Consider the following 17,833-nt stretch of genomic DNA (forward strand, 5'->3'; position numbering starts at 1 on the left):
AGATGGATGGAGAAAGCGCTCTGGCTCGATCCTGTGGTTTGTTTGCCAAACACCTCCTGCTCGGCGAGACACTGATAGTTAACCAGTATTGATTAAGTAGCTGTTAGAAACACCGCTGCGGTCTGTTCTTCCTGATAACACACAAATATGGATTTTCTCCATCGTTTAATCCACTGAGTGGTTGGATTTAATCCAACCTGTCCTATAGATTAGTAAAGTAAATCAGGTCAGGTGTTTTTGCGCATAGAGCATGTTTTACGACAAATATTGTGTACTAGCATCTCTTTTCAGTGCAGAACTATTGATATTTTGCTGTCATTAAATAATCATAGTCAATACAAAAAAAATTATTTTATGAGACGCAAAAACAGTTTGTTTTTTCACTTAACACCACACAGTAAGAAGAAATGCAAAGATTTAACACTCTGACTTTGAGTTTGAATTTGAATTCCAGATCCAGAATTCCAAAGTTCCAGCAGAAATCAATCTCTCAGAAATCATCTGCTGTTTTGTTGAATCGCGAGCAGCTTTCTCTGAGGGTTTGGAGGGTTTAAACTCACACCGAGAGTGTTTGTTCGTCTGCGAGCTGCTCTGTGTTTGTATGATAAACGGCTTCATTAGTCTCTGTTAGCAGAAACCCTCCAGTGCTTCAGCGATTGATTCTCTCCTTCAGAGCTTCTCAAGTCTGTCTGAAGAGCCGTTCGCTCGTTCTGAAGGAAAATGAATCACTCTTTGTCTGAATCCTCTTATGTTTGTCTTGTGAAACAAACAACATCATACAAGTCAACAGGTTTAAGTATTATCTTTGTCTCCTAAAACATCCACAAATGAGTCAATAGTCGTCATACAGTAAGACTCGAGAGCTATAAAATAAATATGTGGAGCAGCTCAGATTATTTGAAGAGAAATGTTTGAGTTCATAGAGACTCTAGACTTCATGTGAGATTCCTGGAGTCTCTTGCTCTCCATTTAATCTCATTGCTGTCTAGGAGAAAGAATGAAGTCATAAATGAGATGTTCTGTGTGTTTTTTTTGGCACAGAAGTTTGTGATTCTGTTCTCTGGCATAAACACTCGTCTAAGCTGGTCGGCTGGCACATTGTTGGGCATGTTGCTCTGTTGTGTGTGTGTGTGTGTGTGTGTGACTATAATGGCATCATCTCTGGTGGCTCACAGACTGTGTGTTTTGTCAGTGTCGTGTGTTGCTGGTTGGCAGACTGTCAGTCAAACACAGACATCAGACTGAGCCGGATCAGACCCACAGGAACAAGAAAACAAGATGACAAAAGGAACATGTAAAAGTTTGAGATGTTTTGTTTTCATGGTTCGAGAATCAGCTCAACTCACTCTGTGTCCGTCTGGCAGCATCCATTGTTTGATCAGATGTGTTGAGTTTCCTGTCAGGTGTTTGTCTGAATGGAAACTGCTGTGTTTCTCAGCACTGTAAACCATCAGCTGATCAATATTGTGTTTCCTCTAAGACAGACTTCATTCCCTTCATTCACACCCTGATGTTTTCTCTCTGGATTCACCTGTCTGTTCTGTGTTGGGCTCTAAAGGAATTCCGGTGATCAGGTAATCACTGTTACTGCAGGTGATTATTGTGTATTCAGAGGTTTTGTGGTTAGTACAGCTGTTGATGATGATAATAATACCAGTGATTAAAAAAAGATGAGACAATATTAGCAAAACTATGACAGTATATCAATACTACTAAATTAACATTGTTCTCAGTCCCTGAAAAGATGATCTAAGCCAATAATGTGAAATTCAGTCTAAACTGACTGCTTCTCTGTTTTTCTCCCTTTGTTTTGTGTTTCTTTTTTCATTTGTCTGCCTCTGGCATTTTGTAGTTCTTTTGCATTTCCGCTCTCTCTTTCATTTTCTCTCAGTGACTATGTTTACATGCGCATCAGATTATGTTTGTTTCTACTACTTTTTCACAATAATTTAATAAGAACTGTTAACACTTCTCACCTTTAAAATTTCCCGACAACACCATCATGAAATGGAAAGGGTTGGGTAATCATTAATTAATTAATTCATTTTAATATTTCTATATAAAAAAAACAAGCAAGACAGAAAAAAATAAAAAATCCTGCACACTGTCTGCACTTCCAATTGTACAAAAAAACTAAAAATTGTTATTTTTGTTTCGGTCCCATGACCTTCGTATTTTAAAATGTATTTATGGATGGATGGATGGATGTATTTTATTTATTTATTTATTTATTTATTTTTAATGTTGAACCAGTGCTTTTGTTTTTCCTATCACATGTGTGCAGTGGTAATTGTTGAATAATTCTATTTAAAAAATTAAGTCTTTTTAACCTATATTTTGAATTAGTTTTAATTTTATATTTTCTTTTTTCATAATGTTGTCATTTTTATTAGTTTTTTTTTTTGCTATTTTCATTAGTTTTAATTTAATAACCCAGGTGAGGGTCGAGGGATTGTGTTGAATTTGATTTGTATTAAAAGACCGGTGAAATACGAGAAAACTAATTCAGTCTTCTTGTCACTCTGGAAATCTGCAGGTTTAGTGTAAGTTTCCAATGAGATTGCAGCGTTTACATGACTCGGTACTAACTGGAATATTGCAGAATTAATATTGAAATATTTATGTACAGTAAATGTAAACAGTCAGTGAGACATGATTGCTCTTTCTGCCTTCCTTTCAATTGCCTTTAGACCCACAGCGACTAATCATCAAAAACACACAAAATACACGTCTGACTCAACGACTTTTTCACATGACCTTATATATTCTACATTATCAGCAGCTGCTTCTGTGTAAATGATTTTTTGGAAAAGCCATCCAGATTATCTGTAAAATGTCCACCATGGCTAATGATGTCTCTGCTGTACATGTAGTTTATTGTTCAATAGTTGTACTTTCTCAAACATTAGAGATTCTGCAGCAGCAAAGATGAGAGATATATTTCTCTCCCTTTCTCTAGGGAGAGAAATATAAAAGAGAAATAAAGCCCTGCAACGAGAATAAGAAAAGATTTTAGTGCAGAAGACTGTTAGTTTGCAGAGAGAGACACACAATGTGGTGTGCAGACGTTGTGAGTTTGCACTTGTGTTTTCGGTGAGGCTAAAATATGATGCATTTATTCATTTGTGTCTGCGGCTCTTGATAAATATCCGTTTGTTTTCTCTGGATTAGCACGTCTTTCCTCTGCCATCTGATAGGTTTCATTCTAGTTGTTTGGTCTGATGTATCGTCAGATGCTCTGTAAATCATACAGACGGCCATATTTCTGTCAGAAAGTCTGGCACGGTGCATTCAGAGAGTTTTTCCTCGCATTATGTATGCATTTGTGAGGCCTTTGTGTGAGATGTTTGCAAATGCCACAACCTCTTTTCACTTCAAGACATTTATGCATTTGACAGATGCTTTCATCCAAAGCCACTTATAGTGCATTGAAGGTATTCCACATTATCATGTATTTCTTAGGAATCAAACCAATGACCTTGACACCATTTGAGCTACAAGAACGATGGCACAGACAGACAAATAAATGCAAAAGCCAAATAACTCCCTTTTTTTTCAATTTGTTTTTAATTCTTTTGAAATGCAGGACTAATCTGAACTGTCAGAGATTCAGTCTGATCAGTCTGAATGCATTATCCATAACAGCTTTCATCCCGTTGAATGTCTTTTCTGTCTGATGGAAATATTGTCATAGCTCACATTGTTATTTTCGTTTCTGCAGGACATGTGCGTATTTGTGTTTCCTTCAGGTCCTGTAGACCAGGCTTCAAAACTATCCATGTTTTGAGGTAAAAAAAAAAAAAAAAGCCAACAAAAATGCTAATATTGTTGATATAAGAGCACAGTGGTAATTGCACCATGCGCATAACACTGGCAATAAACCTAATTTAAATAGAAAAGCCACATAGAAAGAAGGAAATGCTGAAACTAATGACTTAATTTAAATACTTGTGTAGTAAATATGTATTCCAGCTGTTGAGTAAAACCATTTGTTTATATATTTCATAATATTATATTCTAGGTCTATCTAGTTATGAGTTTAGACTTTGTGACCATTTCACTTAGCCTAATTGGTTCAGTTGTAGTTTTTGATATGCTTTTTACAGAATACTTTTTTGTTTTCAATTTTTTGTTTTTTCCTCCTCTCTTTTGTTAGCTGATTCACTTGAAGATTTTAAGTTGATATTCAGTAATTTAACAGCACATGTTTACAGTTGTCTTTTGTTGGTTAATGGTCACATGACATACAGCTAAACAAATAAAATATTTCCTCTTTTTTTCCTATGTTTTAATTTTGATTGTTTTATTATATTAGTTATATATTAATTTTACATTTTTATTTATTTTATTTTTTATCAGCTCATGAAATTTAGATGGTGCTGTTTTGTGACATTTTGTATTACTTAATGTGGTGAGATATTACTTACTCATTCACCTTATATAATTTTTTTGTTGTTGTTATTTTGTATTTAATTAATGTGTCATAAGTTCATTATAATGTTTATTATTCAACAACTGAATGATTGCGTTACTTTTGGTCCTAATTTATTTTATTTATATACTTATTTTTTGTTTGTTTACATGTCACAAACCCCAGTTTTCCAAACCCTGTGTTAGATAAATGTCTCATATAATGTAAACAATGACCCTGAAAATCAGTTGCACTTGGTTAATATTGTTTCCTTATAATAGCAGCTAATTTCTGACACTAATACATAATTACGGTCTAACTTTTGAAAGAAAATCATTGTAGAGAAACTGAGTGCTTGTTCAGTCCTGTTAAACCCTGGAGAGGGGAAGATCTCTCTTTATTGACTGTCTGTTTGTCAGTAATTTTTCACTGTGTCTTTTATGAACTAGAGTTAGTGTTTGTTTGAACCTTCATTCACACACAGAAAGGATGTTGTGCGTGTCACACTCAGTTCAGTTTCATTTAAAAGCACATTTTTACATCATCTCCATGTCCTTGTAAACTGAAGCTCCTCGTTTCTTTCCCTCGTGAAGTACAGTTTTCTAACACAAGCATCTCATACCTGCTATTATAAATTGCAAATATCACCTAGACATTTGCATTATCCGTAAAAAACCACGTCTGAAAGGATGTTCAGAAACAACATCTGCTTGCAAAGGCCCTCAGGTCGACTCTGAGGGTGGATTTCATTGAGAATGTGCATAGTTTTAGCACCTGATTCGCAGCATTATACAAAGCGTGCAAATTGATGCCGGGCACACGCTGCAGTGTCCCAGCTTGCAAATAAAAATGCAGAAAGCGTGCGTGACAACATCATCCATCTAAATATGTGCCGATTCCTTCGTGTTACTCTGCAAAAGTAAGACAAACACTTTTCCTCATGCAGAGGAGGTGCTCAGCAGATATCTGTGGTTGTGTCTGATGTTAGCTTGAGCTCATGATGCTTTACGCTTCTGTATTAAAGATGACGTCAGATCAAAGTCTCACACACAGAGACTGAGAGAGATACTGACCTGTGGGAGTTTTTATGAAGTCTTCTTTAATGAAAGACCCCAGAGTGACACCAGAGACTGATGAAGCAGGTGCAGTGCTATTTTGTGACATTTATAATTCAATGTGGTAAGACATTAGATTTATTTATTCACCTTAGTATTATTTGTATTTGGCTGTTTATTTATATTAATGTGCCATGAGCTCATTATGATGTTTATTAATGTAAAAGTCAGTGATTATCTTCATGATGAATTTCTTACTTTTTATTTATTTAAATATTTTTTTATGTGTCATGAGTTCATTATGATATTGTTATTCTACAACCGAATGATTTTTACTTTATTTATTTATTATTTTATTTAATTGCTTATTTGTTGTTTGTTTATATGTAATTAATTAGCTTCATTTATTTATTTATGTGTCATGAGCTCATTATGATGTTTATTATTCCACAGCTGAATGATTGCTTTACTTTTGCTCTCTTTTTTATTTATTTATTTTTGTTTGTCATTAGCTTTATTTATTTATTTTTGTTTGTCATTAGCTTTATTTATTTATTTATTCATGTCATAAGTTCATTTTGATGTTCATTCTAGAACTAAATGATTCTATTCGTGATGAAATTCTTGTTTTACTTTTTCTTGTTGTCTTTTCTTTATTTTATTAATTACTATTTTATTTTTATATGTATATTTGTACGTATGTCATTAGCTTCCCTATTTATTTATTTTAAGTGCATTATGATTCAGTTATGTTTACTAATCTAGAACTGACTGATTCTATTCATAAAGGTCTTGTTTTGCTTTTTAAATTGTATTTATTTATTTTTACTTGCTTTTATTTAAATTTCTGTTTATATGTTGTGAGCTTATTTATTAGCTTAATTCTTTTGTGTCATGATTTTCTTCATGCTGAAGTTATTTTATTTTTCTCTCTCTCTCTATTTGCTAGATTAATTTTTGTCACGAACCATTATGTGTCATGAGCTTATTATGATGTTTATTAATCTATAACTTGATTCCCTTTGTGAAATTCTTGCTTTACTTTGTCTTATTTATATTTTCTGTAAATTTTTGTTAGGAGATTTGTTTTCATAGAAGACAGAACAGTTTTTATGAAGCAAAATACATGTAACACAACACGTTGATGATTTTATGTCAAATGATGTTATCTTTGTATGATATAATACTCTCAGGAACGTGCACTGAGCGCATTGATAAGGAATAAACGTGTCATTTTAAAGAAGGCGTTCTTGATGTCATATTCGTTGATGCATCACCTCCCAAATGTTTCTTATATCAAAGAGCTTCTAATAACATTTGACCGTGACATGATAAATTAGTTGAAGATCTGATGAGGGCTGTAGAGCAACTTCAAAACGCTATGTTTGCAACATAATTCAGAATGGCAGATAATCTAGTTGGATGGAAGTTGGACCCGCTGGGTTCACAGAACTCAGCATGACCCAGAGGATCAGAGCAAGAAATATGTTTATATACTGTACGCTTCAAAATATTCATACTAAAACCTACATGGCAATTTATGTTTCGTTTGTGGCACTGGAGGGTTTGAGATTTGAGAAATATGGCATGTTTTTATGGTTTGTGCTGCCGTAGACTCTCATTGGGGAGGAAAAAGCAGAACATCAGATGTCTTCACCTCAGATGGTCTGCTGCTGTCTGTCTGCAGGGATGTGCTGCAGATCTGGATCTTTTACACACCATCAGCTGAGCGTTTGTGTGCAGAAAATAGGCAGTGAGGTGAAAGCGTTTCATATCAGACTTTTAGTGATCCACCTGCTTTATTTTCATGTGAATTCTCATGATATATGTGTTCTGATCAGTTTAATGTTTAATGTCAAGAGTATGTTATGACGTTCATTCATCTAGAACTTAATGATTCTCTTTATGTGGAAGTTCTCACTATATTTTATTTCTTTTTTATGTGTCTTGAGCTCATTATGATGTTTGTTATTCTACAAATGAATGATTTCTCTACTTTTGGTCTTTGTTTTTTATTTATTTATTTAGTGTCACAAGTTCATATTATTCTACAACCGAATTATTCTCTTTATGTGGGAGTTCTCACTATGTGGTATTTATTTAATTGTTATGTGTCATGCATTATCATTATCATGTGCATTAATCTAGAACTGAATGATTTTCTTCATGTGGAAGTTCTTGCTTTACTTATTTTTTTCTGTATTTATTGTTTATTTATATGTCATGAACTAATTGTGTGTGCTGCTTGTGTTCAATATTTGATCTTCTCATTCTAGCTTTATGATGAGAATGTGAAGTCTGTAATAATAGCATATGTGTGATGGTGGACTGATTCCAGATCAGCCTTAACCTGAAAGAAGAGCAGAAACATTCCACCAATGTGTAAATAATGTTACATTATGCAAATGACGTTGCACTTGAGCAGTCTGCGAATATTCATGAATGTTTGTGTGTGTTTGTGAACAGGTTTAATTACAGATCCACCCATCATCTGACCACCAGCGGTTTCTACGAGTTCCTCAACTGGTTTGACGAGAGAGCCTGGTATCCTCTGGGGCGAATCGTTGGAGGAACGGTGAGTCGTGATTCAGTTCATTCACGTCTGAACTCTGCTTCATCTGAGGAGCTTCTTGAGGAGCTCAGACCGGTTCCTGTGTGCTCCTGCAGGTCTATCCTGGTCTGATGGTGACCGCAGGTCTGATTCACTACATCCTGAACCTCGTCCACCTGAGCGTCCACATCCGGGACGTCTGCGTGTTCCTGGCGCCGGTCTTCAGCGCTCTGACTGCGATCGCCACCTTCCTGCTGACGCGGGAGCTGTGGAGTCAGGGGGCGGGGCTTCTGTCCGCCTGCTTCATAGCCATCGTGCCCGGATACATCTCGCGCTCGGTGGCCGGGTCCTTCGATAACGAGGCCGTCGCCATATTCGCCCTGCAGTTCACCTACTTCCTGTGGGTAAGAGGAAGCGCTGGAGGAAGTTTGCCATCACTTTATAAATTGAACTGGAAGTGAGTTTTCTGTGTTTGTTCAGGTGAAGTCGATCAAAACTGGATCAGTGTTCTGGACCGTCGGATGTTGCCTCTCGTATTTCTACATGGTGAGTGTGAATGATGTACTGAATTCAGCCCGTGTGTCTACAGGATAAAACAATTATATTGTGCACTTGTAGTGTACTTCAAATCTTATATTTTATTTAAAAAAGACTGTACTTGCAGATAATATAGTATTAGTGAAATAAAAGGCCACTTAAGTATATTTAAAGGGAGTTCATGTACATGAAGGTTTCTTACACACTTAAGTACACTTTTAATAATAATGTCAAAAGTATATTTTAAATCATTGTTTTAATAATCTTTTGTCACGGTTTAAACAAGTACTTATTTGATGTGTTGACTAACATACTAAAGCACATGTAAAGTACTTGATTATATTTTAACTGTAGTGTTATTCAATATTTCTGAATGTGCCAGTTTACTTAATCTCTAAAAATGTTTTAATGGTTTATATACAAGTTTAAATACTTGCATAAATTCTTGTCAGTACATTCAGCAGTAAACTGTAACCTTATTTCAAAGAAAAATAATTATAAAATTATGAAACATATAAAGATGCTGTAACGTTGTCTGGTGTGTAAAGTAACGCGCACGACGAAGGAGTACAATCAAGAGTTCTTTTTAATATTTCACAGACTGGGAAGGGCACAACCAAACATAAATCCAAAACGATAGCAGACAAAGTAGGAATGATAAACACAGACTATATATACTGAACGCAATCAGGGAGGAACAGAAAACAGGTGCGGAACTAATTAAATCAAAAACCATGGAAACAAACTAGGCAGGCAGATGGAGACATAGAAAACTAAACTAAAACAGGTCATACATGTAACAGATGCATTTTAATTCACCTAAGTGGGTCTAATTGCCCATAACATGGAGTTAAGTGCCTGAAAACATTACATTAAAATCAATTCAACATTTTTAGTATATTATTTCCATAATAAGTACTTAAAAGTTGTAAAAGTATGTTAAAGTGTACTTCTTTTTCTCCAGGGTATTGAAGACGTTTCATCATGAGAGAGATCTGATCTCAAACGAAGGACTGAATCTCTTTCTTGAATCCTCTTTCATTGACAAACGTGTTCGACTCATTCAGTCTGTTTTTCATTTGACTCTTCAAAGCTGATTGATTCTGTGTTTCTGCTCACGGTCGAATCGATTCAGTGAAGAGTGTTTTTCACCGAGGGAACTTTCTGTTTGTTATTTTGACCCGCATATCAGCGTTTTTACCAAAGATGGGATCAATATTTATTCTATAAATCTGTGTGTGTGTTTGAGGTGTCGGCGTGGGGCGGTTACGTCTTCATCATTAATCTGATTCCTCTTCACGTGTTCGTTCTGTTGTTGATGCGGCGCTTCAGTAACAGAGTTTACATCGGTGAGTCTCAGTCAAGATTCACAACGATTCACAGCACAATCTGAACTTTGATTCATTCCAGCGTTGATTCTGATTGGTCCTCTCTCTCTCTCTCTCTCTCTCTCTCTCTCAGCGTACAGCACGTTCTACATCATTGGTCTGATTCTGTCTATGCAGATTCCTTTTGTTGGGTTTCAGCCAATCAGAACCAGCGAACACATGGCAGCAGCTGGTGAGTCTCCTCATTGGCTGCAGAATCACAAACACACAAAAGCTGATTCAGTGTTGATTTAATGTTGATTCAGTGTGTGTGTGTGTGTGTGTGTGTGTGCAGGTGTGTTCGTGCTCGTGCAGCTCTACTCGTTCCTGCAGTTCCTGCGAGACAGACTGACGCTGCAGGACAAACAGACTCTGTTTTCTGTCTGCGTTTGTGTCGCTGCGCTGCTGCTGTTTGTGTGTGTCGTTTACCTCAGCGGCATCGGTCAGTTTACCGCGGTACATGATCATGAGACACATATGATGACATGAGCGTGTGCTGATGATCGTGTGTGTTTGTGTTCAGGTTGGATCGCTCCGTGGAGCGGACGCTTTTATTCACTCTGGGACACGGGGTAAAAATACACTGATAATTACATCATTTACAATCAGAAACTCATTCAAAAAACAGCAACATTCTAAACTTCACTCAGAAAAGCCTAGCAACCGCATAGCAACATGCTAAAAACACTATGAAGCCCTAGCATCTGTACAGCAGCTCTGGTAATGTTCAGTTTTTTTACAGGTAAACAACACAGAAATCTCATTTTTAATCAGAGTTTATGTTCGTTTCAGGAAATATTCTCAGGCCGTATGTTTAATGCGTGATATTTTTCTGCAGCTATGCTAAGATTCATATTCCAATCATCGCGTCGGTATCGGAGCATCAGCCCACCACCTGGGTTTCCTTCTTCTTTGATCTTCACATCCTGGTCTGCACCTTCCCAGCGGGCCTGTGGTTCTGCATCAGAAACATCAGCGCTGAGCGCGTGTTCGGTACGTGCCCTGCCACGAGTGCTTTCCTTCAGGTCCAGTGCTGCGTGTCTCAGGTGTGTGTGTCTCTGCAGTGGTTCTGTACGGCATCAGCGCGGTGTATTTCGCCGGTGTGATGGTGCGGCTCATGCTGACTCTGACGCCGGTGGTGTGCGTTCTGTCGGCCGTGTGTTTCTCCAGCGTGTTTGAGCGCTATCTGAGCGACGAGCTCAAGCAGGACGATCCTCCGGCTGAAGACGCTGCTGACGATGACGACAGGAGGAACTCTGGGAGTCTCTATGATAAGGTGCGACCAGAACCTGTGAGAAACTGCAGAAGAGCACTGATTCACCACAGAACAAACATTCATGCAGATTCTGCAAGTTTTTAAGTTTTTATTGAAATTCACCATGTTGATCGACAGAAATGTTTGGTATGAAAGTGACTTTTTGGCTGCAAGTTTTCGTGAATGTGGCCACACAGCTTTCACAACTCAAAGCTCTCTTCTCAGTCCAAGCAGACAATTATTTAAAGCTAAACTGCAAAAACAGCTTGTTTATCCTGTGACCCCATAATTACATATGAACATATTTCAGAGGTGGAGAAAATTTTCAAATATGTTTTTTAATGCATGTTTGTATATGTATTCTATTACATAAAAATATTAAATATATAGTAAAATACAATAAATATATAATTGTTTTTATATTTTTATACTATGTATTTCACTGGTGGAGAAAGTTACATAAATATATAATTATTTTGAAAATGTATATATTTATTTATAAATAATAAATAAATGAAAAATTGTAATATAAAAGTTCTTTAAACTTTAAAATGGGTAAATTTAGTTATAAATAAATCTATTTTATTATATAAAATGTTTATTAGATAAAAACAAAATAAAATACCAAAAATTAAAAATTAAGATATATATATACTAAAATACAATAAATATTTTATCATTGTTTATATATATTTGTATTATATTTCTCAAGGTGGAAAGCAGAAAGTTTTATATAAATATATAAATTATTGTTTTTCAATTATATAAATATTATAAATGTGTTTTTGTAAATTAGATCAAATATAAATACATAGAATTTAGAATAATGTGTCCTCATGAATCATTCACAGTAAGATCAAACATTTAAGAAAGTAAATTTTATTGTCTTGTTGATTTCAAGAGTCCTAGTGATTGTGTGTTAAACTGACGTGTATCGCCCCCTGCTGGTGTGTGTGTGTGTGTGTGTGTGTGTGTGTTTCAGGCTGGTAAACTGCGAAAGCATCACGTGTGTGAAGAGGGTTTGGGTTCAAACATCAGGAGTCTGGTGATGGTCCTGCTGCTGCTGCTGTTGCTGATGTTCACTGTTCACTGCACGTGGGTCACCAGTAACGCTTATTCCAGTCCCAGTGTCGTGCTGGCATCACACAACCACGACGGGTACGACACGCGTGCACACGCACGCACACACACACACGTTTTGAATTATGGGAACATTCCATAGGCACATTGGTTTTTATACTGTACAAACCGTATTTTCTATCGCCCTACACCAACCCTACACCTAACCCTACCCCTTACAGGAAACTCTGTGCGTTTTTACTTTCTCAGAAAAACTCATTCTGTATGATTTAAGCCTTTTGAAAAAATGGGGACATTGGGTAATGTCCTCATAAGTCACCTTCTCCTTGTAATACCCATGTCATACCCATGTCATTATACAAATTTGTGTCCTCATATATCACAAAAATGCACACACACACACACACAGCGGCTCATCCATCCTCCTGTGTGTTTCAGCTCACGCAGCATCCTGGATGATTTCAGAGAGGCGTACTATTGGCTGCGGCTCAATACTGATCAACACGCGCACGTCATGAGCTGGTGGGATTATGGGTATCAGATCGCAGGCATGGCCAACAGAACCACGCTAGTGGACAACAACACCTGGAACAACAGCCACATCGCGCTGGTGAGACAAGCCGGCCGCAGGAAGAGACGCTCCACCGCAGGAAGTCTGACTGCCTCTCTCTGCTTGGCTCTCTCAGGTGGGCAAAGCCATGGCGTCCAATGAGAGTGCGGCGTATGACATCATGAGGCTGCTGGATGTGGACTATGTGCTGATCATCTTCGGAGGGGTGATCGGATACTCGGGCGACGACATCAACAAGTTCCTGTGGATGGTGAGGATCGCCGAGGGAGAACATCCCAGAGACGTGCGGGTGAGTCCCAGCACGACTAAACCCACAAACTAAACCCACAAACTAAAACTACTAACTAAACTAACTAAACCCACAAACTAAACCCACAAACTAAAACTACTAACTAAACTAACTAAACCCACAAACTAAAGTAACTAAACCCACTAACTAAAACTACTGTAACTAAATCCACTGTTTAAAAGTAACTAAACCTACTAACTAAAACTACAGCTACTGCAAATCATGTTCGATAACTGAAATAAAGCTCATGTAAAATACACATATTAGGTTAAAAACTTGAACGAAAATTAGAAATGTTGCCTTGGCAACTAACTGAAATATGTTTAAGTTGAAGTACTAAAATTTCTAAAACTAAAACTGAAAAAAAAAAAAAAATGAATTAAAAATATTTAGAAATATGAAACACTTACAGAAATTGCTGAAGCACACAAAATTACTAAAACCATTACAATGCTTGTTCATTAATTGAAATAAAGATGAAATGCATGAATATTAGATCAAATTTTGGCAAATAACTGAAGCACTAAAATTACGAAACTAAAACTGAAATAAACTCATTAAACAAAATTACTTAAAGTATTTAAAAATCTTATTTGTTATAAAATATAAATGTTGGACGAAAACTTAAACAAAACAAAAAAAAGACAAAATGACATGTTGCCTTGGTGACTAACTGAAATAAATTAAGTTTAGACCGAAGTAATAAAAGTACTAAAACTAAAAACTGAAAAGCAATTAAAGCTACACAGAAATAAAAACAACTAAACAATTAGCAAAAAATATAACAAAATGACTAAAACTGAAATAATAATAGATAAATACAGCTACATTTTATTAGATTTTTTTTATTTTAAACAAGCAAGAATAAAATGAAAAACAAAATAAAATAAACAAATAAAATAAAATAAAAAAACTAAAAAGAAATGTTAAAAAAAACTAATAATGTTAAAAAACAAAAATGTAATCTAAAAATACAACAATTCAAAATATTAAATAAATACTCTAATAGTATATAAATAATAACAAAATATCACTGGCACTCCATACAGTCTTAAATGAAGAGCATGTTCCTCTTGAACAGGAGTGTGTGTGTGTGTGTGTGTGTGTGTGTGTGTGTGTGTGTGTGTGTGTGTGTGTGTGTGTGTGTGTGTGCGTGTGTGTGTGTGTGTGTGTGTGTGTGTGTGTGTGCGTGTGTGCGTGTGCGTGTGTGTGTGTGTGTGTGTGTGTGTGTGTGTGTGTGTGTGTGTGTGTTGTGTGTTCAGGAGAGTGATTTCTTCACACCGCAGGGAGAGTTCAGGGTGGATAAAGCCGCGTCTCCAGCGCTGCTCAACTCTCTGATGTATAAGATGTCCTACTATCGCTTTGGAGAAATGCAGGTGATTCTGGTCACATGATCTCGTTCTGCAGCGTGTTTGAGGCTCGTGTGTCAGACGTGTTCTTCTCTGTTCAGCTGGACTTCAGAACTCCTCCAGGATTCGACCGAACGCGAAACGCCGAGATCGGAAACAAAGACGTGAAGCTGAAGCACCTGGAGGAAGCGTTCACCTCCGAGCACTGGCTCGTCCGGATATATAAAGTCAAAGATCTGGACAACCGACAGCCGCTGGAGCGCAAACCTCGAGTCACAAAACACAATCATAATCATACACACAAACTCTCCTCCAGAAAGGTATTTACGTCTCATCGGGTCATTTACAGATGTTTTGATCTCCTGATGTTGTTTTAACGTTGTTGATCTGTGCAGGGCAGCAGGAGGAAACGAGGATTCATTAAAAACAAACTTGTTCTGAAGAAAGGCAGAAGATTGAAGCGCAAACAGAAGCGAACGAGACTAGACTGAACAGAACCGGATCAGTGAAGATGAAGACTGACTGTTTGATGCTCTAACGCTGGCTATTACTGTTTCATACTTGAATATGTGTTTGATATGAACGGGAATAACAGGTTTTTTTAATGACAAAGAGAATGAAGATGTTGAACCAAAGATCTCATATTCTCCTTGAATGAAACATTTACACTTAAAAAAAATACAATTTTCATTAAAAAATGCCAAAATTTAACATTTATCTATTGAAATTGCATATAAAATTTTAACTTCTTTATTTAATTAAATTATTAATTAAATTAAATGTATTTATTAGTTTAGCGGTTTTAACTTAAACTAATAAACTTAATGTGATTCATATTTGTTGTGTCATACAAAAATCTTTTATTTAAAATTTTCAAAATGCATTCATTCGAATTGCTTAAATCTGTTCAAAATTAAACTTTAAAAATAAACTTATTCAGTTAAAAGTATGAATATGATTATAACATGGCTAGCTGTGGAACAAAAAATATTCGGCTTGAGATTGAAAGAAATCAGATTGATTTATGACAAATGTATAAACTTGATTATTGTGTATTTACAACACATTCAGTTTATTAGAACTGTTACATAAATCTGACTTGTTTCATTTATGTATGACTGACAAATATTCATCACAGTAAGTTTATTAGTTATGCTGAAGCTGTATAATCCAAATGAATTAAAATGTTATATGCAATTCAATTACATAAATCTTAAATTTAGGACTAAATATTTTAAGTGTATGTATAGTGAACGTATTTTTAAGTATTCTTGTGTTAAAGTGATTTTTGAAAGGGTTCTGATATTTTTCTATTTAATGATTAGGGAGAGTGGGGACGAAAGTAACAAAGCGATCCTCTCAGAGCCCTGACTACATTTGTTTTCCAAGCTATGACAACACATTCAGCTCGCAACCCTTGACGGAGCTGAGAAATATCACATGATTTCGTCATCGTTTCCCACGGTTTAGTCCGGAAAGCAGTTTTCGAGTACAATAAGTAAATTACTGAAGCAGTACATTTTTCAAATTAGTTGTGTTGTGTTTCTCGTTTCATGTGTCACAGTAATGATCAATCTAGTGCTGTAACACATCCTGAAGTTTGGCTTTTCGGAGTTTTTCGGTATAAAAGTAAATTGGGTTTAAATGACCCGCTACAGTGACAACAACTGTTTCTTTTGTCCCACTGCAGGCTAATGTGGTGACTTTCTGTGTCTTGCATCATTTATTAAAACTTGTTTATGTCATATTATACCAAAAGAATATGGCGAGAGTGAGGGTCAGAAAGACAGCCAGAGCCAGATGTTCATGAGAGGGCGTTTCTGGACATAGCCCTATCTGTCAGGAACATCAGTCTCAAGGCAGCTGCTACCTCGCATTTACCTTAGTCATATTTAGGTTTCAGCCATACCTTAGCTTTTCCACCTCCACCTATGAATTTGCAGTGTTTCCAGATGTTTTTATGCACATTTTGAATTTATGCATAAAAACAACTGGATGGAAATATGAATAGGCCTACTGTACATCATATTACGCTAATTTAATTTTCATATTGTTCATTCTGTTAAAAAAATGTTTTATACAAATTAATTGAATAAATATTTTAAACAATTCATGTTTGTACAGTCGGGTTTTGAAACATTTGATGAAACTTACATTTAAAATGAAAATGTAATTTAAGAATTTTTTTTGCAAAGATAAAGGACAAAATATGTTTGCAGTTATGTATTTACAAGGTCATAGTCAGGTATATTTAATAAAAACAAGAGTAACACAAAAAATCTAGCTTGTATTGTTGTGTTACTTTTGTCCCAACCGACAATGTACAACTTATGTTCAAAGTGAAATTATACTGAAGTCTTTCTACATTTGTATAAAATGCCACCTGGTATGGATAGACCACATTTCTTGTTGGTCACAGCAAAAATAAATCTCTGTCTACAACATTATCTTTTTTAATTATGTTTTTCTGAAAAACGGTACTTTGGTCCCACTCTCCCCCTGAGTTTTAGGTTATTTTTGAACAATGAAACAATGATGCAGTAATTATCAGTGCTTTTTGTCGTGTGTGAATGGATTTTCTTTTTGTGATAAATGTACAACAAGAATGTTTTTACATGTAATTCATAACACAGATTTTATAGTACTGTTTTGTATGCAAAAATAAATGAAAATCTCTTATTACTGCAGCTGCTGATCTCACTGTCTCTCCTCAGACTTGAAATCATGTTTGTGTGGATTTCTACTGTCTCTCAATTCTGTACTGATTTAATTGTATTTGTCAATAAAAGTGTGTCTGTGTTTCTGTTAATACATGACAATTGTGTTGTAATTAGTGCTGTCAGACGATTAAGCGCATCCAAAATAAACGTTTTTGTTCACATAATATATGTGGGTGTACTGTGTATATTTATTATGTATATATAAATACACACACATACAGTATATATTTTGAAAATATTTATGTGTATATATTTACATTAATATAATTTGTTATATGTAAATATATTTAATATATAAAAAAGTATATTTTTCTTAATATATGCATGCATGTGTGTATTTATATAAACATAAATATACACAGCACACACATACAGTGGGGCAAAAAAGTATTTAGTCAGCCACCAATTGTGCAAGTTCTTCCACTTAAAAAGATGAGAGAGGCCTGTAATTTTCATCATAGGTATACCTCAACTATGAGAGACAAAATGAGAAAAAATCCAGAAAATCACATTGTAGGATTTTTAAAGAATTAATTGGTAAATTCCTCTGTAAAATAAGTATTTGGTCACCTACAAACAAGCAAGATTTCTGGCTCTCACAGACCTGTAACTTCTTCTTTAAGAGGCTCCTCTGTCCTCCACTCGTTA

General features: G+C 35.6%; 1 protein-coding gene across 8 annotated transcripts in view; it reads left to right on the top strand.

Moving 5' to 3' along the window:
- LOC131526124 (dolichyl-diphosphooligosaccharide--protein glycosyltransferase subunit STT3B-like) overlaps positions 1–17,343 on the top strand; it is a 22,542-nt gene extending 5,199 nt beyond the window's left edge. For 2 of the 8 annotated variants that reach the window (XM_058754234.1, XM_058754235.1), the window contains 15 exons: positions 7,933–8,041; positions 8,134–8,421; positions 8,498–8,563; positions 9,804–9,903; positions 10,016–10,114; positions 10,217–10,363; positions 10,445–10,493; positions 10,760–10,914; positions 10,986–11,197; positions 12,159–12,334; positions 12,695–12,866; positions 12,943–13,116; positions 14,379–14,492; positions 14,567–14,785; positions 14,861–17,343. In XM_058754234.1, coding sequence (XP_058610217.1) covers positions 7,933–8,041; positions 8,134–8,421; positions 8,498–8,563; positions 9,804–9,903; positions 10,016–10,114; positions 10,217–10,363; positions 10,445–10,493; positions 10,760–10,914; positions 10,986–11,197; positions 12,159–12,334; positions 12,695–12,866; positions 12,943–13,116; positions 14,379–14,492; positions 14,567–14,785; positions 14,861–14,956 — 2,176 coding nt within the window. In that variant the 3' untranslated portion in view covers positions 14,957–17,343. Of the gene's footprint in view, positions 1–1,480; positions 1,575–4,800; positions 5,554–7,932; positions 8,042–8,133; positions 8,422–8,497; positions 8,564–9,803; positions 9,904–10,015; positions 10,115–10,216; positions 10,364–10,444; positions 10,494–10,759; positions 10,915–10,985; positions 11,198–12,158; positions 12,335–12,694; positions 12,867–12,942; positions 13,117–14,378; positions 14,493–14,523; positions 14,786–14,860 lie in introns of those variants that run through there. The other 6 variants (XM_058754238.1, XM_058754239.1, XM_058754240.1 and 3 more) reach the window with 6 other exon arrangements.
- Positions 17,344–17,833: the final 490 nt, after the last annotated feature.

Source organism: Onychostoma macrolepis, chromosome 19 (assembly GCF_012432095.1).
Source record: "Onychostoma macrolepis isolate SWU-2019 chromosome 19, ASM1243209v1, whole genome shotgun sequence".
Lineage (NCBI taxonomy): Eukaryota > Metazoa > Chordata > Actinopteri > Cypriniformes > Cyprinidae > Onychostoma > Onychostoma macrolepis.